Source organism: Penicillium subrubescens (genome assembly GCF_028828155.1).
Source record: "Penicillium subrubescens strain IBT 31985 chromosome Unknown utg000011l_segment0_segment0, whole genome shotgun sequence".
NCBI classification, from domain to species: Eukaryota; Fungi; Ascomycota; class Eurotiomycetes; order Eurotiales; family Aspergillaceae; genus Penicillium; species Penicillium subrubescens.
The window spans coordinates 300,271-324,609 of NW_026643161.1; the positions used below are offsets into that span (position 1 = coordinate 300,271).

Here is a 24,339-nt window from a genome sequence, read left to right on the forward strand (position 1 = left end):
GGCTTAGCGTAGGATAGTTTTGGTTCGTGACGACAGGGCTGAGCCTCGGCTTGATAGTGGTCATGGTTGCAGAACTATGTTCTTCTATACGGAAGACTGCTCCGTACACTTTGAGCAGTGATAATGATTAGCATCGACTAGCAAATTTAAAAACTGTAGATATTGACATCTCAACGTCATAGCATATTAAATCGTACTTCATACCTGCACCCTGAATAACTATCGTGCATGCTCGGAGACCATCGATGTTTTCATTTTCACATCGTCAGCCACGTCGTTCTCCCTGGCGACAAAGATCCAGTTCGGTCGGGAAGATCATATTCTCCTACTCGTTCCTAATCTCCTGAAAACAACAGTGATACCCTCGCTATGTCATTCTCCCGAGTCCATAGACTCCCTACTCTTCTGTCTGGCGTCTGGAATGGAGCCAACTCAGCCTCCTTAGGCCCCCCGCTCTCTTTACGCCTTTACACCACCAATTCTCTCGCTGATTTCCCCCTTTGAGTTCTGACTACTCCGTACTGACAGCGTGGTAAATCCACACCCACCTGCCTGGCTTCGTCACCTTATAGGCTTATAGGCCTTCATTCCTCAAGATATCGTAATAATCGAGCAGAAATGGCGTGTATTCCTTGGTTCTGCCCTACGAGGTACAGTACTCGTACATACCCGCCCCAGTCCCACGGGCCCTTTGCACGCGAGTTGATCCCGGGGAATCCCTCCTACAAGAATCTAGCCGACAGCACTTCCATGCAAGTACGGAGTATACTCCTAAGTATATGCGCTCCGTGATGTACATACGTAGACAATTGACAGAAAGGAAGATTCAAGGTTCATTATCATTGCATTATTCCCCAGCGTCCCCAATGAGCCAATGATGAGATCACCACCCTATGCCAGGAAGAGTACCTGCATGGTCCATCCCCAATAGTGTGGACCGGGCGCGGGAGGACAGACACGATAGATCGCATAGCACACCGCAGAATAGATTAATTGATCCATAAACTAACAAACTAGTTAGCGAGCAGGATCTCAGTTCTAGTGTTTCAAGGTTTCGAAGCTCTGAATGACTCGGGTCGGCCGTCGGATTAATCTGTTGAATTCCGACCGTGTCTATCACTTCCTCTGGAAGAAAAGGGGGGTGAGAAATAACTACTGTAAGCACTCAACTACGGATATACGTACAGTAACTACTGACACTATGGAGATCCCATCAAACATAAAAGTCGTGCAGGGATCATCTCGCGGGCCCAGCCTAGATGGATATCGCCGGCGCCAATGTGTCAAAATTTGTCAGATTAACAATCAATAGCCTCACAACAAGTCCGGATAGTCTACGGAGTACGGAGTACTAACTTTTGCACGCGGGTCGATATTGACACTGACACGCGCCATCACAACTGAATCCACCGGAAAAGAATTCCTCGGACTCCAGTCATAAAATAAAACCTCCGCTGTCAAGCAACGACGATCGATCAAATTGCACGGGAGAGGCGCCCCCATCATTGCCAATAGTGCCATGGTTAACCAACAAAGTCAACCAACTACAGTAAATAATAGCTACGGCAACCCCGAAATGGAGGGGGAAATATTAATTGCTGTCAAAAGTTAAAAAATCTCCTTAATTAATATCATCACTAGTCCTCGATGAGGATCATTCGTCCCCTAAATTTGAGGCATCGGCAAGTCCGTGTACATTTGCTGGGTTGCGAACTTGGCGCTCTTTGTCCTCTCGCCAATGGGGGCCGCTGATTCGACGGCGGCTCTTGGGTGTGCGACCAGCAGGCCTGGGGTCTTTGTTTTGGGCGCTCGTTGGCGGAATCCTACTATGCTTTGAATCAAGTACATACTGTACAACGCATTGTTGATCGCATTTATCTGACAGCGTTACATTACAATGGATTAGAACACGAGAAGATGACAGGGTTGAGGGTGGGAGAATGAAGGACAAATTTTCCGTTGTCTGTTGTGACAATGACCGTGGGCTTTCTTTGAAAATCCCGGGGAACTGGGTCATGGTGAGCGAGTCCCGTTCAGGGGATCCTATCAAATCAAACGTCAAGAGCTTCATTCCCTTGGGCTGTCGGAAGACATGGCCGAAGAACATAGAAGGATCAAAAAACGAAGGAAAATGCATCCCAACATTATCTTCCCTCAAGCCTACAGTACAGAGTTACATACTCCATACACAATTTTCCCTATGGAGACAGCAGAAGAGTCAAAACCAACGGAGAACCAGCGATCGAGCAAACACCTCATCGACGACGATCCCGGGGGCCACATCTAGCTTCCCCACAAGAACAAGCCATCTCGGCAGGCATGGGTTTGACAAATCCATCTACGCGTGGTGATTGGTTTAGTGGAGAGTGACAGGCTAATGAAAGGAAAATGAGACCCCAAACTACTGGGCCCAATCGCACGCGACAGATGGCATCCGGGCGAACGCGGGCGGGGCCCGTGGCAGACCATTCACCATTCACCATTGAGCAGGCGGTCCATGCTGAAGGGTGGAGTTCGCGAGGGTAACGAGTCATGGATTGTCAAGTCACTAGTCTGTCTTGAAGCTAGCGGGAGTCGATCATTGCAAAGTCCAGATGGGCCATGGGCAGAGGGAGCCCGATCTCCCCAATGGCGCTCCCCGGTTCTTTTCGTCTGTCAATTCAGTTCGCTTCTAGTTTGAGAGCCGCATGGGTGTGGTTCATTGGTGGATTGCCATTTGGCCTGGTTCATGCTGTCCTGTGGTTGCCTCTTTCACCCTGGGGACACCCAATCACCCGGTGGTAACCCTACTAACCCGGGTCGGGGAATTTGAGTCAACCCTCTAGGTGGTCCCCGGACTGACTGAGATGGGGTGTCAGGCTACGCTGGAGACCCCACGAGACAGATCCAAGTCGGAGATGTACATAGTACAAAACATACATAAGTAGTTGATAGAAGCCATTCCATTTGGGTCTGGAAACAAGAGTTGTGGTGGGTCTGACACCCATCAGACGATGCGATAAGGCGAAGTCAAATTGTCTGAACAAAATGGGTGAGAACTGAAAAGGGTAAAAGGGAAACATGTGGGAGGAAAAGGGGGTGGATCAATCATCCCCAACACCCAGAGCGGGAAGAATCATCATCAACATAATCAACCATAATTTACTCAAGCTTGTCAATTTGTCAAGTAAGTAATTGTATCTTCGGCGTCGCCGTGAAGCCTCAAGCCAGCCCGAAGGACAAGTTTGGGGGCGGTTAATTTTGGTGCAGATGCAGACAAGAGTAATCATCTTAATCCTCACAATTGCTGGAACAGACTCCCACAGCCAATAATCCACACTGCAACACCGTATCCTATCTCGGTCTGGCTCACTCGACTTGACGCCATGCCGTCGCCAAATTTCATAGCCCTAGCGGATGTGAGGGGATACAGTTCATGACAGAGTCCCGAATCAGTTAGACCGTATCGAACTAGACTGAGTTAGTGATGACCACACCAATCCAGCTAGCGTATGCCCACACCAGGCTAGCGGGATACCTTCCAGAGACTTAGTCCACATCTCAATTCTCGGAGTGGCCGTCACCACTCGGTCGGTGGTCGGGTCGGTGAGCAAAGCGCGCCAACGACCAAACTAGCGCCACGAACCCTGCCCAAGCCACAGGCGACATGGTAATAGAACCAATCATCCTCCAGACTGGACATGCCTGTGATACACGATTGGTCCCATGGGTGCCGACAAGCGGGTCGGTCGACTCCCGTGAGGCGCAGCAGGGCCTTTTTTCACCGCTTGTGGGTTTGCAGGAGAGATCTGTCGGCGATCCCGGCAGGGAGTCAGGCCTTGACTAAAGTCACCCTAAACTAACCAATCTGAGCGGACTAGCGGGCACCCCAAAAACTCCAGAACTCCAGACTAGCGGACCCTCATGGCTCATGCGGAACATGACCTCACTCTTCGCGGCTCGGACTTGCTTGGTTCTCGTATTGACTGATTAAAGATTTGATTCCGTGACCGATGGTTCCACATGGAAATCGCTGGAGTTGTGTGTTGCTCCCCGTGGAGGAGAGCGGTCGGGCTTTCTTGGCTCTAAACTATTCTGGACCCTTTTGGATCCTTCTTGTTTTGTTTTTACTTTTCTTGCGGATCTCGCCCGGACCACCTCTGCCCTATCGGCAGGGGAAAGCAAGCACGGGCATGAGGACGGGTTGCTTAGGGGGAAAGGGATTGGTTCTGGACATGGACAACACATGTCAAGGTCAAGGCGCCGATCGCGTGGCAGTGATGATGATGGTGATGATGATGATGATGATGATAACCCAAAGAACTTTACATCCAATCTCCGCCAACAAACCAGTAAGAGTTCCAAGTTCCAAAGAATGCAGCGGTTGAGCTTGTGAAAAAGGATAAGTACGCCTCGAACGGCTGCAACCGTTATTTTGCTTATCCAGCTCATCTTCATTACCCCCTAAAGCACGCATATCCACTCATTGCATGTCAATCCTTCAACGTCTACATGTCATCCTTCATCATGAAACACAGGGCTGAGATGGACATTGACCAGTAACCTTCTCAGACAGGGGTTACTGCGAACAGTAGTAACAGCGCACAGCTGTGATGGGCCATGGTCCAACGATCCAATACCCGTCGCTGAAACAGCATCGTCCCGTTGGCCCCCAATCCCCCGGAAATGACCTAGCCTGCGAGCTAACCATTATATGGGCTTATGGAGTATGGTTGCTGGCAAGGGGCTACAGTAGAGCCCCTCGTAGGGCTAGAGATGATGGTATCATCAGCGCATAAAGGATGATTAGGGTATGCACGCCAGCATATCCCCACCTCAGCCATCACCACGGCCCTGGAAATGTCAGACGGCCAGACTGTCTCACTTCGGTTTCTATCTCCAATGAAATGACCTGATGTTGCATGGTAATCAGTGCCATGTGTATCATGCCTAAGCAATTATCAAGGTATCTCACACCGTCTCTTGACAGCATGGTCCCCGCAAGAATGATCCCCGGCCGAAACAAGGGTGAGGGAGTCACGGATAGTGTATCTTCGACACGATCCAGACCCTCAAACCTAAATCCAAAGCCTTATCCGAAAGCGGTAATAGGTCTTCATGCCGGATGGGGTTTAGGTTTTCGCATAAAAGAAACGTGCCTGGTTAGCCCTGCGATAGGATCGGTGAGCCCGACGCCATCTTTTCCAGGCCCGCCAGAGTGGATGGGTTCCTTCATGTCGGGCCCACACGGGGCTAGTTGGCAATGAACATCCCTGTCAATTCCAGGATGATTGTTTCCTGTCATATCATTGAGGCACTACTTGTGCGGACTATGCGGGCTATGCTAGCGGGACCATACTATCGGGGCCATACTAGCGGGGCCATGACTTGGCTTCGGTGCCCTCGCAACACTAACTCCAACCTGGGTTGAAGAGGGCACGTCCCCAATTCCCCCGGCCCCTAATTTCGGAATGGCCACTTGCTTACCCCGGACCCTAGCTAGACCTCTGACCTCCCCTATCTAGTTCTTGCCGAGGGAGATGGCCATGGCCCTCTCATGTTGATTAGTAACCTACTAAAGAGATACGGAAGTATTCCGTACACTAGGTAAAACATGGTAGATAATAAGTATATCCAGAGAATAAGCAATATATAAGGAGTACGCTGACTGGTTGTCATTACCTCTATACTCCTCATATGATAGCGTCCTGGGTAATACTCCGAGATTTTTCCCGGTGATTATCTGCCCAACGGTCGCTTTCTCTCATAGCGAACAAATCAAACCAGCTGGAATATAGTTCTGATCTACTCTTTGCATCACCCTGCCCAAAGCAGCAAAAGAATGGGCCTATTACGGTATAACGATGGGATCGGGTTTTACCCATGGAACGAGAACGAGATCCCGGAGCAAACCCGCGGATACTGAATAAGCAATCGGTGGTGTACCGTGGTTCTAACGGTCCAGGTCCCAAATTTAAGTACGACCTCGCGTTGCAACACATCAGTATACAAAATACGTGTCAATAATACTTGTCCATAAAATAACACCAAATGGCCATTGATCATCCTTTACTAGTATCAAGTACGAACGACATGTTAGTACAATGTGTTTCCTCAAGTCGCTTGAACGGCCCCCATCACCACCACGTGGAACCGCATTGCAATATTCCCCAGAGTCTCAAAGCCACGCGATCTAAGAATATGCCGGGGCCGCATTCGAGACATACATATCCATCCCAGCCATTCTGATTGTGCGTTGAGTGTTGGATTCTGGGGCCAGATCCGTACAATGCAGTACCAGCGGCTATACCAGCGTCTAGACACGCGTACAGCTATGCACTGCCGAATCTAGAAAAGGTGCAGGTCTGGCCCCCATGAATAGTCAAGCCCCCAAATAATGCAGACAAGTCAACAATACTCGTGGATTAATAATCAAGGTTCTTTATTTCCCAATAGTCAGGCCTAAACCAAAGGAAACAACGCAGAGCCAAGACCTGTAGCACGTAGATCGTCGGACCGAAGTACTCTTTCTAGAATAGAGCATCGAGGCATCCAAAAGCAAAGATGACACCAACAGCAAAGTTAACAGGTCAAATTATGCCGGACTCTTAAATCCGAGAGAACAACGCAGCAGGACAGGACTATCTAAGCTAAACCAAACTAATCTAAGCCCTTCCACTTTCTGACCCCCAATCTCAGGATCCGCATCTCTTATTGGTCTAGCCCCCCTGCACCCATGTGGCTGCGGCGAAAAGTGATTGCTAAAAACAGCAGCCAGGGCCAGCCACATTGCCGCAGGGATGTACATACGGGCCCAAGAGGGGGGGTCATGATCGACGCCCCGTGTCAAGATAGTCTGGGGGGTCCCAGTCGAGCAGCGATACCGGCTGTTGCACTTGCCACTTTTTACTGTATTAGAGAACCCCAACTTTGTGAAATGGGTGTAACAGGACGAGGTCATTGTTTCCAGGCATAACAGTCACTACTGAAATTAGATTGGAGAAAGGTGTAAAGCTTGGTAATCTCCACTTCTTACCGGGCCGGTCGAGCGTTGTACAGAATGACCCCTTTCCCGAATTGGCAATCGGACTTTGTCATCCAGCAGTTCCAGATGGTCGCAGTGACAATTCTTCAGAGTGATACAGTTCTCGTCTATGAAACTGGTTCGCCTTGCGTCTGTTTCGGACCCCAAACGTGGTCTGTGCATAAACCCATGCGTAGCCATGCACCGAAGGAAGGAAGATATATATTTACAACCTAATACGTACTGGAGTAGTCATGTACAGAAGGTTATGCAAGGATAACCGCACGGGAATTCGGCCCCCAACTCTATTTACATCCGAATAGACCGTGCAGGACATAATAGGGATCTTGTGAAGTGTGAGCAAGTTCATAATTGGTTACATTCGAGATCAAAGTGGCACAACCCAATCAAAACTAGAATCTCCAAGCAATATCCCAAATGAGAACATCACATATTCCCAAAACAGAAGACATCCAAACACCGTTTTCTTTGCATTAATGCGTGTCTCATGGGCCATCGCTTCCAATCTGACATAAAACGTGGCCTCCACGACATACCTTGTTGGGATTAGACAGTCACTATCCCGATCCGTTCAATGCACAACACTATACACCATAGTTATTTGGTTAGTGTACTCAAATGTCTTGAACTAATATCTCCAAGACTTTCTTCCTTGGGATCAGAAGGTGCACTTTAGGAATGGTGGTCTACAGAGTGGCAATCAGTTTTCATAGTACACCTACTGGATCGGGTAGTAGCATGATCGCCGATAACGGCTCAGTGGAGCCCGCAACAATAAGCAGTGTATCTTAAGCTGGTAGCGCGGCACGCTACTCGGCAAGTGCCCGAGAGCCGCAATATTGCGGGATAATGGGATCTACCACAATATCCACAAAGGGGATGTATGGAGTAGCAATGTGGCTTGCTATTCAACCATGGAATGCACAAAATAACGCCTTTTTTCTTATCAATCCATAGCGGCCGATCCAAATCCTTGGGCTCGCTTGTCTCGCGCATTTGCCCCATTGGGAATCGTTGGAGTTGCTCATGTGGATTCCTACTTCAAATTTCGAATAAGGGGTGTACTCCATATTGCCATATTCAAACAGAATTGTGGACTCTGTTCGGCAGCAAGCGAGGCCCAGTAGTCAGACACGGTCCGTCGCGGTGGAAAGTCTGTGTTTCAATAAGCGACCTTGTGTCGCCTAACGCGCGCCACAAATAGCAGAGTCTGCAGGGCAGCCAGGCAGGGTCCCACCCTTGATGCGGCAACTCTGTAGGTGTAAGTTTGGGAGAAGGTTTGGGATTCGCTTCTGGAAGTATAATCGGTGGGACGGACGTTGTACAGGGGGTTTCCAAAATAAACATGGGCTTGTTGATCACCGGTAAATGACAGGCTCGAGGCAAAATCCTTTCGTTTTCGTTTTTCTTTACTCTACGGGTCTTCTTGGATAGGTCGGTGAGGGTTGTGGATAGACCCCTGTACTTCTTCAAGCCGCTACGTCTCAAACTTAAGCAAGACTAAATCACTAGCTTACCAGTCTTGGAATCAATACTTGTGGATATTCATGAGCTAGCCATTTGCACTTTTGCTGACCGATCTGCGGTCAAACACCGTAGTTCACCCGGAAAAAGCATCATGCTGCTATAGATCATAGCGTATTAGGTAACCGATTTTTGGTGCTACTTTTGACCATTTTGGGAGGTATCCGGAGCATCACGGAGGTATGTAAACATTGGGTTAAGCCATATCGTGGATCCAGATGCTTAACGGTTATGATTGCCACATGGAAACCTTGTGTCCGATAAGCATGGTCACCAAACTTCAAAGGCAGCCAGAATAGTCCCACTAACCCTTCATGAAGGAGTAGGGTTTATTCTCAGTCAATGTCACTCATTTGACTTGTCATGCTAATGGTAAAGATAAACGACAAAGCAAATTTACCTTTCGCTTGATTTTCTCAACTAGCCTTCTTCAGGGATTGTTAGGCGAGTTGCCTTGTGCCATGTCTCACTCGGATCTCTCGCCCGGCCTGTTGGCAGGAGGGCGGGCGGACGCGGGCGCGGCAAAGTTGGGCTTCTTAAGCGGGCCAACAACAACCGCCATGGACAGAAAGTTATAATTTGGCTCAGTTAGTAGTTAGTCACTTCATTGAACAAGCGCCCAATTTTTCCTCGGATAACTAACTATCCGGAGCTCCTCGGATAAACACACACCTTTCGAGTCGCGATGCCCAATGCGGTTGCTAACATGACAGCGGGCCAGTCGCTTGAATTGGTGGCATTATCACTTTTGTTGACGTGGACCTGATAACTCCGGAGTCCCTGGCAAACTAGCGATCGCACAAAAGCCGATCCACTTGTAGTTTCCACTTTGTAGTTGACTGAAACTCAAAAACTAGAATTTGCGATCGAAAAAGACCAGCACGACTCCACTAATAGCACAAGCGAGCCGCGAGCATCCATCCATCCCTTCTCCACCAAACAATTACAATACCGCAATCACGGGGCGGCATCTCGCAGGGCTTGGAGAAGCGCTAGCGGTATATTACCGCATTGAGAGAGCAGTGATCGCCCAGTTGAGTTGGGGGCCGGGACGAGTGAGCTTTGTGGTCGATTGTGGGACTGGATGGTTCATAAGATGCTAGCTTGCTAGGCGACGGTCGGTGCGAGACCGAGAGAGAGCTTCGAGCAGGGGCCGCTCACAGTTGGCGCGCCGCCGATCATGTTGCTAGGAGGGCCTGGATCTGTCGATTTAGATTAACGACGAGGCCTGTCACTCAATCATTATTGACCACCAGAAAAAGCCATGGGTGTTAATCAGGGTGAAAAAAGGATAATGGGGTTGTCGAATCCCTGCCCCTTTAACCCTGAGACCCAATATGCAGGATGCCAACCCAATTCCACCCATGCCAACCCGGCATTAGGGGCGTCAACTGCAGCAGGATGCATTCTGTCACTTTGGTCCAACCGTCTCGCCCAGTCCAATGATATCCGTCGATCGTCCGTGCTCTGCACACATGGCAGGACAGTGACACGATATGTGGAGAGACACGCGCATCCCTCCCCCTGATCACCCCGGGTGCACGAATAATCACCCCATCACATGGTCCTCCCACTGAGAGCCCCCCTGCATTCGGGAATGTAAGTAGGCACACGTCGTAAAAATCGACAGGGAAGGTCCCTGTCAAGCACCCGGGGGCTTGTCGTGATAATGGAGACGGGTGATTGGTGCCAGAAGGGGAAAAGGGGGCGGGATGCGGTGGAGCGCGGTCCGATCCTCGAACGGAACCATGTGGCCGGAGTTTGTATGGTTCAAATGTTCAAGTGGGTGAGAAGATAACCGATAAGTTATGGATCTGAATCGAAGAATAGGACAAAAAAAGATACTCGAAAATTAGAGCTTGCTACTTCCACTATGCTGCCTACGATCATGGCTGTAGCTATCATGAGTCCCTCAATAGAGATACACCGAGCTATGACGTGGAGAATCGCACCTCGACCAGTACTGAAAATCCAACCCCTTACCGAATTGGGATATCGTAGAATCCATAGAGTCTGTATTACAGAGTAGTATGTGCGGAGTACGACTGTCCACCACAGACGCGCCCCGGATTTACTCTACGGCGTTCGTTCACATCGAGCCCCTCCACCAAGCTCCCTAACTTGCCAGATCAACCACCTACGGGTACAATAGACAAGGGACAAGGCACAAAGGTGCAGGATGCAGGATGCAGAGACACAGTGCAGAGCACAGTGGTGACAGTGCCTGAGCGCTCACCCGGGTTCAACCAGACGAACCCCTTCCACGGGGCAAAAACACACACCCAATCACCCCCTAGGCGTGAACTGCCACCAGAAACACTATTCATGCAAGATAAACTTTGAGGGTAGAGGGTGAAGTGCGAGATACCAACTGACCTATCAGAGTCGGGGATATTTCACTACTGCATACCCCTCATTGACTAGCACTATGGCGTAAACCACCTTTTTCCACGAACTATCTATCTAGCAATCTATATTGTAGGCTACTGTTCGCAGTTATCTACTATAGATGAATACTCCGTACCACTTATGCAGTCGAGATCGTCTAGGATCGACCCGCGATCCGGATCAACAAACCCCGACTCAGTCAGTCTCCTTCCCAATTGGGATCATGACTCGGACCATAGGCCAAGTAACCAAGAGATCTAGAGTTCATATGACTGATAAATAGAATATGAGACTAGGAGACTCAAAAATGGATAGAACAAAGTGTCTTCAATATTTTATCCATCGGGCGGGCATAGCCGAGATAAGGCAGCCCGGCACTGTCTTAGACAAATATTCATTCATACACCAAGTAGTAGTACATACCTTGAATCGTGCACCTTGAAAATGGGGGCCATGGCATCATTTACAAGACCACGCGTCAACAAACATGCGCCGCACCCAGGTTCCCTCGGGCATAACTTCTACATTCAGGGAGAATGTATTCAAGAATTTTGAAATCGCCTCATCCTCGCTCTGCGTAACTCCCTAGTAACTTAGAGTCATTCTGAAACGGGGTTAGAATATACAATCCTTGCCACTGCCACCAGTGATCATCCATGATCGCCGATCAGATGATCACTCCCAAGACTAGTTAGACGGTGTGTAACCCGGGAACCTAAAAGGGAATGAACTTATTGTTGGCCAATCGGTTGGCCTCGGGGGAGATCACCTTCCAACGTGAAATCCTCGTTAAGTGCTCCTGGGTACTGTCCTCCGATCCAGAAAGTATTATCTCGGCGGGTGCGTATGTACGGGTATCTCCTCGTAGGTCTTTTTGCCAATTCTAGTGTGATTTCAAGTAGTGACTTGTTTAGCTAAGTCTCTAGGGAGTAAATAAGGGTTTTATCATTGCTCATAATTCTATTCTAGCAGCTCCTGATCGGCGGGTTTTGCGTCGTGACACGTAGAGTTCAGCGCCGCCAGAATCAAAATCAGAATCAGCATCACCACTAGTACTTGGAGCTAAAGCACAAGCACAGATGTAGCGAACAATCCGAAATGTCTTCTCTGGACAAACTAAAGCCGACAAAGAAAAAAAATAACTAACGGAACTTTCAGTTAGAACGTTATCTACAATTTTGGCCATATTGCTCTACGCCTTCGCCCACTTCATGCCCGCTTTTGCTTGGATTGCTTTCAGCCAACTGGCTGCTCCACGCTCTAACGAATCAAACAGAAAGGCGGATCTGGTGAAAATATCACCGCCCACGGAAGCAAACTCCGGAGCAGTTTACCGGGCAGTGTGGCTGGCCCAGTCTAGTCTGGGGTAATACGAGGTGAGAGCTAGGTGAAAGAGTGTGAAAATTTGGGTGTTCAGAGACAGTCATTCACGAGATTATGGTGCAGTTTTCTTATTGATCATCGGGGTCCAGGGAAACTGGGAAGTACTCGTCGAAGTGAAGTACACTGGAATTTGCCATACCGTAAGTGCTCCCATCTATCCATGCTTCCAAAGCGAGCAGCAGCTGATGAAGTTCCAGGACATTGTTGTCAGAGATGGTGGCATGCCTATTGGAGAATATCCCGCGGTACTCGGCCACGAGGGAGTTGGAATAATTCGAGAGGTTGGAACAGGTGTTAAGGACAATTCTCTGTCCCCGGGAGACATCGTTCTATTGTCCTTTCATACCTGTGGGCAATGCGGCCCCTGCGAAGAACGCCGACTCGGCGGATGTCCGCATATGACAGAAGCCAACTTTCTCAACACAGCCCGCTCTGGAGACAGGGGAAAGACTCCAATTAGCCTCCCCGACGGAACACATGTCCATGGACAGTCGGCTTCTGGCCTCGGGCGAGCCACTGCTTTTGCCTTTGCAAAGCAAGGCGCCTCCGTTGTTTGTGCAGATATTTCTCCCTTGTCGAGCCATGGGCAAGCAACACACGGGGTCATCATGCAGGAGGGTGGGAGATGCAGCTTCGTCAAGGCCGATGTGTCTAGTGAGGAAAGCGTTGAAGCGCTTATTGAAAACACCGTTCCCGACTTTGGAAAGTTGGACATGTCAGTTAAATGCTTTTAAAACCTATGGGGAATTATGCTAATACTGATCAAATAGAATGGTCAACAATGCTGGTGTTGCTCCAGAGGCGCATTCTCCAAAGCCCATTTGGAAGACGACTGAAGAAGTATTCGACAAAACCCACAGAATCAATGTACGGGGTGTCTTCCTCGGATGCAAATATGCTGGCCTCCAAATAGTGAAACAGGCAAACTAGAACAAAGGACAAAGAGTTGGTTCTATCATTAATGTGGCGTCCGTCCTGAGTGTGCTGGGAAAATCTGGTACACCTGCCTATGCAGGGTCCAAAGGAGCGGTCATTTCGATAAGTAGAGCGGCAGCAATGGACTTCGCGCACACAATATTTCCTGCAACGCGATACTTCCTGGATGTAGGTGGTACAACACAGTATGAATTAGTGTATTAGTATGAATAGACCACTGGGCGGATGATGCCTCTTGTTCGATTTCATTGGAACTTGACTTGCAGCTCTTTAAAAAACCCTTGGGTGCAAGCAAAGACATTTCAGCAAAGAAAATTAATTTGGGAATGGCGAGAAGGGAGATCTGGTAGCTGGCAGGTACACGATATCTGCGATTCACTTTCAATTTTTCCCATAACGTCCAGTCGATTATCGTCACCAAGTTGAGTCGGCCATGGCAGACGCTTATATGTGTCCTGAAGTATAGACTTATTTTTCTGATTGGAAAAACTTCAAGCGTGTTTACAGTTTAAAGACATCAATTTTCAATTTATTAAGCCCTTCGTAACTACTATGTCGCATAGGGGCTTTGGCGATTTGGCGCGACATTTGAGACGTATGCAAAATACAGTATCATGTGTGATAAAAGCAAAAAGATCATTCCACTGATAACTGAGTGATAACATTACACATCAAATCGAGAGAAAACATGTCTCTGTGCCACTTCCATTTCCTTCATGATGGTAGCCCGTCTAGCTTCTGACCTCGGCTTGATCACGCAAGGAAAGTCCTTCGCACACACCAAAAAGCCCTCGCTATACCTAGTCTTAGGACTAAAGTCATACTCAACCGGTTGATCATTTTCATCCGATCTGGGCTCAATAGAAAATGCCCAGATCAGTTTGGCAATCGCCAGGAAAAGATTCCGTTCACCGAGGTGGATACCGGGGCAGATTCGACGACCGGGCCCATAGCCATAGTGATCACGGCTTTCGCAGTCCGCTACTGTTGCTAGCTCGGAGGCAAGCGTAGTCTGGCCTTTATAGTGGTCTGTGTCGAAGGTATCCGGGTTCGGAAAGTGCTTTTCGTCGTGGTGCATACCCCACGAGTTGATGATGACGGTGGTATCTTTGGGGATGAGGTATCCATCGATCCAGTCATCTTTGACTGTTTGTTAGCGTTATTCCTTTATTCTCCTTCAACGGATGGCTTACCTTCAGCAGCTGCGTGGGGAAACACGAGAGGCACAACAGGCCGCCACCTCTGCGCTTCTTTCACGATGGTCGCTACATACGGCAGCTGTGCATAGTCTGACCAAACGGGAGTTCGATCTTCACCAATGACACTATCAATCTCCCTTTGCGCCTTCTGAAGTACATGACCCCATTTAGTCATAGCATGGATAAATGCAAGAATAAGGGAGCTCGTTGTATCGCAGCCCCCTTCCATCAAAACACCACCCAGGAAGTAGAGTTGATAACGGTTGAGACCGAGTTTCTCCTCTTGATCGAGCAGAGTATCCCTCAGGGATCCTTTACTCCCCCTCAACTTGCGACGCTCTTTGTCATGGTCAGGCATGCTTGCATATGGGCCGTTCATCTCGTCCCCGACATCCTGCGATCTAGAGACTCAGTTGCCAAAGAATTTCTGTGGGATGTAGTGGAGGAGGGGATAGATATCAACCAGGGGAGTAGCGCCCGGCTCCATTAACTGAGACCAGTTCTCCTGCATCACGAGCAATTGATTAGCTTGGTTCCCTGCTAGGCCAAAGCAACCATGTCTTACCATCATATCATATAGACGAGTCATGTGTGGGGTGGTAACCACCGAGGGCGTCCGCAACCCAAATACTATAAAACGCATTAGTCAAAGGTCAAGGGCACGCAGTCCTTGGATTGCTCCTGTGAGACAAACATACCTAACTCATAATAATGCTATTACTGAAGCGTTTAGGATGACGCATATGTTGATCCGGACGCACACACATATCACGAAGCATCTGAACTGCCTCAGCATTCTGAATTTCAACATGATGCCTCTCAACCATGGACTCCATGAAATATTGGTGAATTATTTTCCGAAAGGACCACCACTGTTGTCCGTACTGCATGACCAAAAGATGGTCTTCCGATGTCATGAGATCGTGAGAGACATATGAGGCTGGTCTGTTGCTGTATGTTGCACTCCTCTTGTCGACAAGTTCTTTGATAATACGGCGATATGTGATGACGACCGCTGTTGCAGTGCCTAGTTTCAAGGAGTATAGACCTCCATATTTCTTGGCCCATTCGGTGAATCTAGATCCAACTGTCAGCACTTGTAAAGATAGGGGTAGGTCGTAGGTAATTACTTCAAGTAAGATCCTTTTCTCGGAATTTGATAAAGATTACTAAGGACAGGGAAAAGTTGGAGGCTCTGTATAACATCAATCCTCTGTGTTAATATATCACCTCTTAAGTCCGCCATTCCTTGGCCACGTACCTGGGGGAAGGCGTTTTTCCCTTTTGCCTGTTGTCAAAACTAGAAATAATAAACCGAAAAGGGCGATCGAGATGAGCAGGACACTGAGCATAGTGGCGAGTTTGAAAGGGATTTGTGAGTTTGGCCCGATGTAATGAGAAGCCAACGACCGCTTGTTTATACCCGGTTAAAACCACTCCATATTTCCCCATAAAAAAGAATAGTGATTGGGGAGGCAAGTAAAGATGCGGGGCCCCGTGGGCAAAGGTCCAAACCATTCAGGTCAATTTCGTGCGGATTTCGTGGCTATTCTGCTTTTGCGGGTGCTCTACCGTGGGAATCGTACCGATGATGTCTGCTTTTTTAAAATGGTGCGGGAGGAAATCAACAAGCAGGTGGAAACAGAAATGATGATCTTAAGATGATCTTCATCGACGTTGTGGAGTGAGAAGAAGTGAGATATCCATGAATAGCGCCCTTGGTTTACCATAACGTGACACAGCCCATCAGTTCCTGCCATATCCAGGCGGCGTTAACTCGCTGCATCGCTTTTTACAGGAGACCACACGCACACCTTCAGTGTCAAGTAATTGAAAGATCGTTCGTTTCGTTTCACTAACAGCATTATATAATTCTTGGAATTGGTTTGTTTAAAACAAATCCAAAAACAAACTAATCCTACTCAATCCAAATCACCAAACAAAAAAGACAAAAAGAAACTCTCCCTCGGGGAATCGAACCCCGGTCTCCCGCGCTTCTCATTTTACTGACAAGCGGAAATCATGACCACTAGACCAAGGAAGATGACTAATGGTTAGGCTGTTGGCTTTAATGAATTATGACCCTTTTTTCACATTCTTCAACACATTGCCGGTTGTGGTCTAGCCAGAGATCAATACCCGATCTATTATCATGGGTACTCCCTGTAACAGATGTGCCATATGACCAGACCTTTTGGTTTGGGGGGTAATAAGGGAAGTAGGTCTGTGTCGTAGACTTGTGAGTATAATATGAATAGAGTTAGAAGTGAGAAGAGAATGAGAGTAAATAGTTACGGGAGATGAACCAAAAACCCCCAAGGAACAAATATACCCGAGCAAGGTAATGATATTGGGTATCGAAAAAAGCCAATAGATACAGTACAGCAGCAAAAAATAAAATAAAAATAAAAATAAAAATAGAAAAAGTAACGACGGTCGCCTAAGAATGCATCAATGCAAAGCGAGGGAGATATATATATTTCAATTCCCCGAGAAGCACCCCACCAGCCGGGGTATCAACTCCAAGGAAAGGCGGCACTGATAGCCAGAGCCATAGCCAAAAAATAATAAAAAAGCGAATGAAGGCAACGACCGCCAAGGTAAAAGCTCAAGCAAAAGTCAAAGCAAAAGCCTAGGGAGCGACTGCAGTCTGGTTATAGTATAAATCGCACGCATGCGGATGCTGCAGACAATACTTGGGCACCAGGTTAGCGGCCATCACACCATTAGCGACCAAATACTCCCGGAAATTCAGCAGACGCTGGGTGAGCTGCGTGGTACGCTTGTTACCGGCCGCATCACGGTTTCCAGACCAAGTCAGTTCGCCGAGGGCAGCGGCGCGGGGCCACATTTTGCTGGAGATGGTGACATCGTCGACCTGCTCGGACCAGAGGGGTGCTTCAGCGCCGAGGACGTGTTTAGCTTCGGATGCGGTTAGGTTGGCGGTGAAGTCGTAGTCGTAGATGCGTTGCCAGGATTTGTACGGGGCGCACCAGGAGCCACCACCGCCGCCGAAGTTGAAGGTCACGTCGCCGCCTGGGTTGGTCATGACGTCGTAGCGGGGGTCGTTGGTGACGAAGCCTGCGAAACCGCAGTCCAGGTAGAGGAAGTCGGATGAGGAGACGACCACGTCGAAGCCGCTGGCGGTCAGGTTCTTGATATTGGTCAGACCGTTGTTCCAGGATTGTAGGACGATATCTCTTGGAACGGTGTGCGCGGCATCGGTGTTGATGAAGATATCCTCCCACATCATCAGACGACGCTTGGGACCGCCGGTGCCGCGGAAGATGGGCATGGCATGGTCGAGCCAGTACTGTGACAGGTCGTTATAAGTGCGCGACGGGTCCTCGGCGAACCACTCGTTGATATACGAGCTGAAATTGAAGCATTGGGACTGGAGCTCGTCACCGCCGACGTGGAACCAGTTATCGGTGAAAATGGCCGAGAGATCCTTGTAAACGTTGCCGACCACTTCGTAGGTCTTGTTATAGATGATATCCAATTGACCGGGGTTCGGCTCGACGGCGGTATGCTTGGACCAGTCATCGTTGGACCACCAGGAGTTGGTGCAGGTCACGACTTTCGGGTCAACCTGCTTCCAGCCAGAGGACGAGTGACCGGGCATGTCGACCTCGGGAATCACGCGAACACCACGGGCCCGGGCATAGGCAATCACCCGGCGCATATCCGCCTCGCTGTAGATCTCCCGGCTCGAGTAGGCATCCTTGGTCATCTGGGGATAGGATCGAATCTGCATGGGCCAGGATTGGGTATCGTCCAAGTGCCAGTGGAGGACATTGAGCTTGGACAGGGCCATGCCGTCAATCTGCTCGAGGATCTTGGAGACGCTGATGAAGTTCCGACCCGTATCGACCATGACACCGCGATGGGGGTATAGCGGAGCATCCTGGATTTTGACGGGCTGCTCAATAATGAGGCCGCCCCGGCCATCCGAGATGATCAACTGCTGCAGAGTGGTAAACGCGTGGACCGCGCCCCAGACGGTCTGCGAGGTGATCTTGACGGTTCCCCCGGTTGCTGTCACCTCCAGAGTATAAGATTCATCCACACCATGCTGCAGATCGGCATCTCCATCGACCACGGAGAGCTGAACGGAGCGGATCTCCGTCGCGGTTGTGCCACGCTTCTTTTTGGCTGAATGGGTCGGGAAGGGCTCGAAGGTAGGGATGGGAGCTTCTGTCGCGGCGGGTACCCATTGGAGATCGGTAATGGCCGACCAAGTTCGGTCCCAGGCGTCATCGACCACGGCGTGATTGTGGCCGTGACTATCGGAGGCGCGCAGGGAGATCCTCTTGATTGGGATGGGACCGGAGGAGCCCCAAGTGATGTTGCGGGGGGCGGGAAGTGGGTTCACCTTGACGGCAGAGGCAGCCGAGGCCAGGAACGCCAGCGCACCAAGGATGGTGGCGCACTTCATGGTGTGATGGTGGAAGAAGGTGAAGAGATGGAAGAGAAGAGTAGAAAAAAGAGCGTAACGATAAGAGGAGGTTAGGGGTTTATTTATGAATATTTCAAAACTGCATGCCGATCCCCATCGCTGATCACTTGGAATGCTGCGATGGGGTCTCGATGTGGTGGTGGAAAAAGAGAAAAACTACGGAAACTACCCGTTGTGGCATAGTAAACACCACGATTACCACAGTAGAAGTCCACTGGGGAGATTAGCATCTGGCCGAGAGTTACTTACTACAGTATAGTATGTACAGCGAGATCGGATGTCAACATATCAACAATCACAATCTCCCTTGACCTCTCTCCAATGTTTCAGTTCCATCCCCTCGACCTGCAGAGGTTACATCCCTACCTTATGGCCCCATGCGACTAATCCCGTTTCTCCCTAGTTGGCCTCTTTAGCAGACGGGCTTTAAACGCGTTGGAACTGATGACCCGAGATGAAAGAGGAGGCCCTAACGGCTCTTCAAGATGTGACCTCCACATACGACATCGGGGTTGCTCCTTATCGTGCCGACAGACGTCTCGGCTATAGTGGATGGTAATTTCACGATCGCGATCGAGGGTTACTAGCGTTGTGACATGTCGAGAATAATCTAGAGTCTGTGCTCAAGCATAACATCATAAACGAGGCGGGAGTTAAAACTGACAATCAAGAAGAGATTAAAATGAGGCACGCGACTCCACGAGGCAATCAAAATGCCACTGTGACATTGCACGAGTCCCGTTGGGAATTATCAAGGCACATCGGGTGGCTGTTGGTTAGAAGCTACGGTAGACTTGAAATACACATATACGAGAAAGCCACCATGCGGGGAATTAATCATAGTCAAGAAGAAACTTGACTGAGCAAAGAGAAACTTAAGGTATCATGAATTCATTTGCGACGATATTCAACAGGTCGCTTAGTTGGATGGTCCTATCAACCCCGCCTTGGCTCATCTTCCTCTTTCTCCTTTCTTTCACATTCCCACCTCACCATCTCATCTCCCCTCTAAGCCGACTTCCCCAAAGATGCCTCCAACTCCATACCCTCCCGGAACTCCTCATGAATCGCCGCCGCCGCAGTCTCACTAGGCACCACACACGGCCGCCGCGGCAGAGCCCCATATCCACGATACGATTGCAGCGCACTCTTCACCGCAATAAACCCCCCATGAATGGCCGCCCAATCCGTCCGAGCCACAATCGCCTGCACCTTCTGCGCCTCCTCCACCTTCCCACTGCCATATAACTCCATCAGGCGCACGCACGCCCGGGGGATCAAATTAGCGGTACCCCCGATGATACCATCACCACCCGCAACAAGAGTCTGCAGCGTGAAATCCGCCGAACCACCAAAGGTGATGAACTCAGGCTTGGAGCCAGCCGCTACACGCGCCAGTTTACCCGTATTACCACAGGTCAGCTTGCAGCCGATGATATTGGGGTGTTTGGCCAGAGCCAGGATATCGTCCGAGGAGAGATCGAGACCCGACGATGCGCCGGGGAAGTTATAAATGAGCACGGGGACGGGCGAAGAATCCGCCACGGCGATGAAGTGTGCATGCAGAGCCTCAGTGTTGACTAGGCCCTTGTAGTAGCTGGGTGGTAGGACGAGGACTGCGTCGGCACCCGCGGCGCCGGAGTCCTGGCAGAGCTGGATGGTCTCGCGGGTAGACGCGGCGCCGCAGCCTGCAATGATGGGCATGTGTGGGTAGCCGGCGGCATCGACGGCGCGACGTGTAGCGCTTGTGATGGCTTTGCGTTCTTCGCGGTCGAGGTGCACAGCTTCACCGTTGGAGCCTTGGGTGACGAGGCCGGTGACGCCGCTGTTGGCGAGGTAGGTGGCGTGTTTCTCGGTGGTGGCCAGATCGAGGTCCTCGTTGGGTTGGAAGAAGGCTACGGTGGGTACGTAGACTCCCCTAGGGAGGGGGTTGCGCTTGTGTGTGCCGTTGGCTGTCATGGTGGGGGAATTGAATGTGGATGATGAGTGATGGGGGTTATAATATCGTATGCCAGTAGAGGGTCACTCGACCACTCGATCTCTGATGAGGTGTAAGTATAGATCCAGAGTATATCAGAGGAGGTAAGTCCCTTACCCAGGTAGAATTGAATTAGTAGTCCAAGAGTAAATCAATTCTCAGCGTAAGAGTTTCCTGGGGGCCCAGCTAAATAATAAATCTCCGCACTCTTTGGCTGATCTTCTCCAACCCCCACGTCCCCCACTGCCTCCGATCTGATTAGCCGTTGACTTGCACAAGTTCAGGGTTGAGATGTGCCCCGCGTGGGAGGGAAACACAGATCTCAGTCCCCCAACTTGAAACACTCGAACCTTGTACTACCCTTAACTCGGCCATTATTCATTTCCTCCTCCTTCTTTTCCTCCCCCCCCCCCCCCCCCACGCTTCTCTTCTTCTGATGCGGGGTTGAATACATCGGTCTTGGCTCACGGATTCTTATGCGATACCCAGTAGTCGGAGGGATGTCCGTGGATTACACCCTGGTCTGGAGTAATCTGATGAATTACCTTGATTGTAACTCCAGTACTATAGTATCATCTCATGACTCGCTAAGGTCATATCGTGTCTACAATATACCTTCGGATGGGAATTCCGGAGTGTTGAATAGCCAAGTCGGATTCAAGCTTGCGGACCACTTTCGGGCCAACTCCTCCCCCACTCGCTATCCAACGTGGGGGTGGTCATCGGTAATAGACTAATAGATGAATCCTGGGAGGAGTTACTTCCAAGATTGGTCAGATGAAATAGTCTGAAGTAAAGCATCTCGGGGGGAATAGTTTGTGGTGTACTAATCCTTGGTGTGATCAATTTTGTATGTCTATAGTTCTATAGTATAGTTGTTCTATCTCATATACCGTGTACTGTCCTCATTATATATTCTACGTCTTGCGAGCATCACAAGTCAACCCCTCCATAGTAGTCGCCTACTAGAATTAGTATTCTGTAGAAATACATAAATTTGTCCGTAGAATAAGTAAAAACTTCAAATTCCTTCTGATATCTCCCTTCAATCATTAATTGCACATCCATATCTTTGTCCGACTAAAACGGGAACAGCATCGTCCAGTTGGCTGCCAAGAACCTCCTCGCATCACCCTCACCACCACGACAATCCCCAACGAGCCTGTCCCGATCGCCCAGAGATCAAACCGCCTGGCATCGGACTCAACCACCCAAGCACACCACCCTCTCCCCCCCAATATCTCCTCGCGAGGATCCATCGCAGCATGACTCTGGACTAATCCCAACCCCCGTCGCAACCCCCCTCCCATCATCCAGCAAATGGCCGTCCTGTCGCGAACCTCCCTCCGAGGCTCCCTGCGACGGAACCCAGATGACCCCCAGGGACCCCCGATGAAAAGACAAAGGACCCTCCACGATCTCTGGCCCGTTAACCGTCGCCGAAGCTCCCCAGACTGCCTCGACGCCACGACCCCGACCCAAGACACCGCACCCAGCAAAGCTCGACACGCCGTGCCTCCAACCAAACCAGCACGTCCACGTCCCGCGACCCGTCGCACTCGCCGACCATCGGCTTCGTCCGTGGATAGCGTCGCGTCGGGCGATCAATTGACTACCCCGGCAACCCCCCGCGTGAATGGCAATGGCGTCACGACCCTTCGGCGTCTGCCCGACCGTGATACCTCTGCGGGAGGAGGTGCTCGCTCGACGACAGATTTGCTATGCGGCGAGCCAGAATCGCCCGATCCGTTGGATACAATCTCTCCTGTTGTGACGGCGAGTCTGGTGAAAACGCGTCCTGGTGTGCATGCGCTAGCGGGGGACTCGGAGACCAAGTTGTCTCAATCGCCGGCTGCGACGCGCTCTGCTCGGCGCAGTGACCATGATGCGAAGCTACAGGAGGCGGAAACGCGTCAATCGGTAGTTAAGCCGGAGGCTATGGATGTGACGACGGTACGTTCGTCCGATATGCGACCGGCAGATGCGACTCGGTCGCAACAGCAGCAGCACAAGCGCGAGGAAGCCGAGACGGAGCAAGAAGCTTCAGCTTCGACAGGGAACGAGAGGCGATCGCTACGTTCTGCAGACACTGGTTCTCGATGTAAGAGTGAGCTGGCGCAGTATTTCCACAATTACGAGCAAATCATCAGTCTGGATGATCCTAAACCTGGTAAGTCTGGTCCTCGACATGAGACGAGAGATATGAACTAACACAGGCATATTTCAGAACTCCTTGCTTTCAACACCATTGTCACATTAATTGACGACCTTCCCGAACCTCTACCACCTTCCTCCACACCCGATCCATCACCTTTCGGTAACCCGCTACAACAATTGTACGATTGTGACGTGGTTACACTGCCCGAGCCGGCATCAAGTACAGTGGGCATCGACCCTCTAAATGAGGACCTGTATTTCCGCGCACATCGCAAATTCGAGCGCCAGGAGAAACAACTACGAAACATTGAGCGAGATCGTGCACAGCACGAGAAGCAGCATGTCGATCGGCTGCTGGAGGAGCTACGCAGTCAAGACTGGCTGCGTGTGATGGGTCTCACCGGCGTTCACGAGAACGAGAAGAAGCTCTACGAGCCTAAACGGCAGATCCTCATTGATGAGCTAGTCGCTCTCGTCAACAAGTTTCAAGTCTGGAGAGACGAAGAGCGGAAACGCAAATTGGCCAGAGAGAAACATCTACAGACAGGCGACCCCGAGACCGACATACTTGGCCCTCAACACTCGCGCAAACACTCACGACCCGCCGAGGATGCCGCAGACGAAAGCTCCCCTTTACCAGATACCCCCAGCACACCCGATCCAAACGACGTGGACGCCTGGGCCGCACGCCAACTCCACCAAGAAGCGCGCTCAGCCTCCGTCGCCAAACGGCGCAAATCCGTCTCGGAGAACCGCAAATCCAAGACCGGACGAAATACAGAAGGAGATGACCACTCTGCAGCAGCAGAAACCAAAACCACCTCCAAAAACAAAAAGACACAAAACCAACATCCTCCGGCCTCTACAGCTCCACCTCCACCCGCTCCTCCTCCTCCTCCACTGCCTTTCCTCTACCCTCCACCCCCAGATAAACCCTTCACCTCATTCTTTGAACAGCCGCATCACCGTGAGATAGCTCTGGCCGCTGTCAATGGCACGCGACGGGGTCGTACACATACCATCCTCGCTTTTGGTCATCCTATGCCTGATATACCTGAGGAACGGGATTTCAATCCACCGGAAGAAATTCTGACGGACGAAGCGATTTATGCTTCGCAACGACAGCGACGGGCTTTGAAGCGGCGCAGTCGGGGGTGAACCTGCGTCTGTTAAAACTGTGTTTTGAACTGTTGACGATGACCTGTGTGTTCCTGGATATGTATTCCCTTCTTTCTCCTTTACTGTTACCCCCCTCCATTTCCCATTTATTCTTCCCCGCGGATCCATCCAT

General features: G+C 50.2%; 5 protein-coding genes across 5 annotated transcripts; 2 read left to right on the forward strand and 3 right to left on the reverse strand.

The window, feature by feature from the left end:
* Positions 1 to 12,408: 12,408 nt before the first annotated feature.
* N7473_012486 (SDR family NAD(P)-dependent oxidoreductase) lies at positions 12,409 to 13,459 on the forward strand (the record flags this gene model as incomplete). The annotated part of the gene is given in 3 exon segments (XM_057158425.1): positions 12,409 to 13,034; positions 13,090 to 13,231; positions 13,250 to 13,459. Coding segments are annotated over 3 exon segments (978 nt in total), but the record flags the coding sequence as incomplete, so codon positions are not given.
* Positions 13,460 to 13,919: 460 nt separating this feature from the next.
* On the reverse strand, positions 13,920 to 15,806 carry N7473_012487 (cytochrome P450; the record flags this gene model as incomplete). Its single annotated transcript, XM_057158426.1, has 7 exons — positions 13,920 to 14,395; positions 14,449 to 14,848; positions 14,918 to 14,959; positions 15,020 to 15,084; positions 15,153 to 15,168; positions 15,216 to 15,550; positions 15,716 to 15,806. 7 exons carry the CDS (start codon positions 15,804 to 15,806, stop codon positions 13,920 to 13,922), a joined length of 1,425 nt encoding a protein of 474 aa, XP_057002380.1.
* A 1,280-nt stretch (positions 15,807 to 17,086) lies between these two features.
* Positions 17,087 to 18,892, reverse strand: N7473_012488 (beta-N-acetylhexosaminidase; the record flags this gene model as incomplete). The annotated part of the gene is made up of 1 exon (XM_057158427.1): positions 17,087 to 18,892. One exon carries the CDS (start codon positions 18,890 to 18,892, stop codon positions 17,087 to 17,089), a length of 1,806 nt encoding a protein of 601 aa, XP_057002381.1.
* A 1,029-nt stretch (positions 18,893 to 19,921) lies between these two features.
* Positions 19,922 to 20,872, reverse strand: N7473_012489 (dihydrodipicolinate synthase family protein; the record flags this gene model as incomplete). The annotated part of the gene is made up of 1 exon (XM_057158428.1): positions 19,922 to 20,872. The coding sequence occupies one exon, from the start codon at positions 20,870 to 20,872 to the stop codon at positions 19,922 to 19,924; it is 951 nt and encodes a 316-aa protein (XP_057002382.1).
* Positions 20,873 to 22,211: 1,339 nt separating this feature from the next.
* On the forward strand, positions 22,212 to 24,206 carry N7473_012490 (acetyltransferase SAS4-like domain-containing protein; the record flags this gene model as incomplete). Its single annotated transcript, XM_057158429.1, has 2 exons — positions 22,212 to 23,061; positions 23,119 to 24,206. The coding sequence occupies 2 exons, from the start codon at positions 22,212 to 22,214 to the stop codon at positions 24,204 to 24,206; spliced, it is 1,938 nt and encodes a 645-aa protein (XP_057002383.1).
* Positions 24,207 to 24,339: the final 133 nt, after the last annotated feature.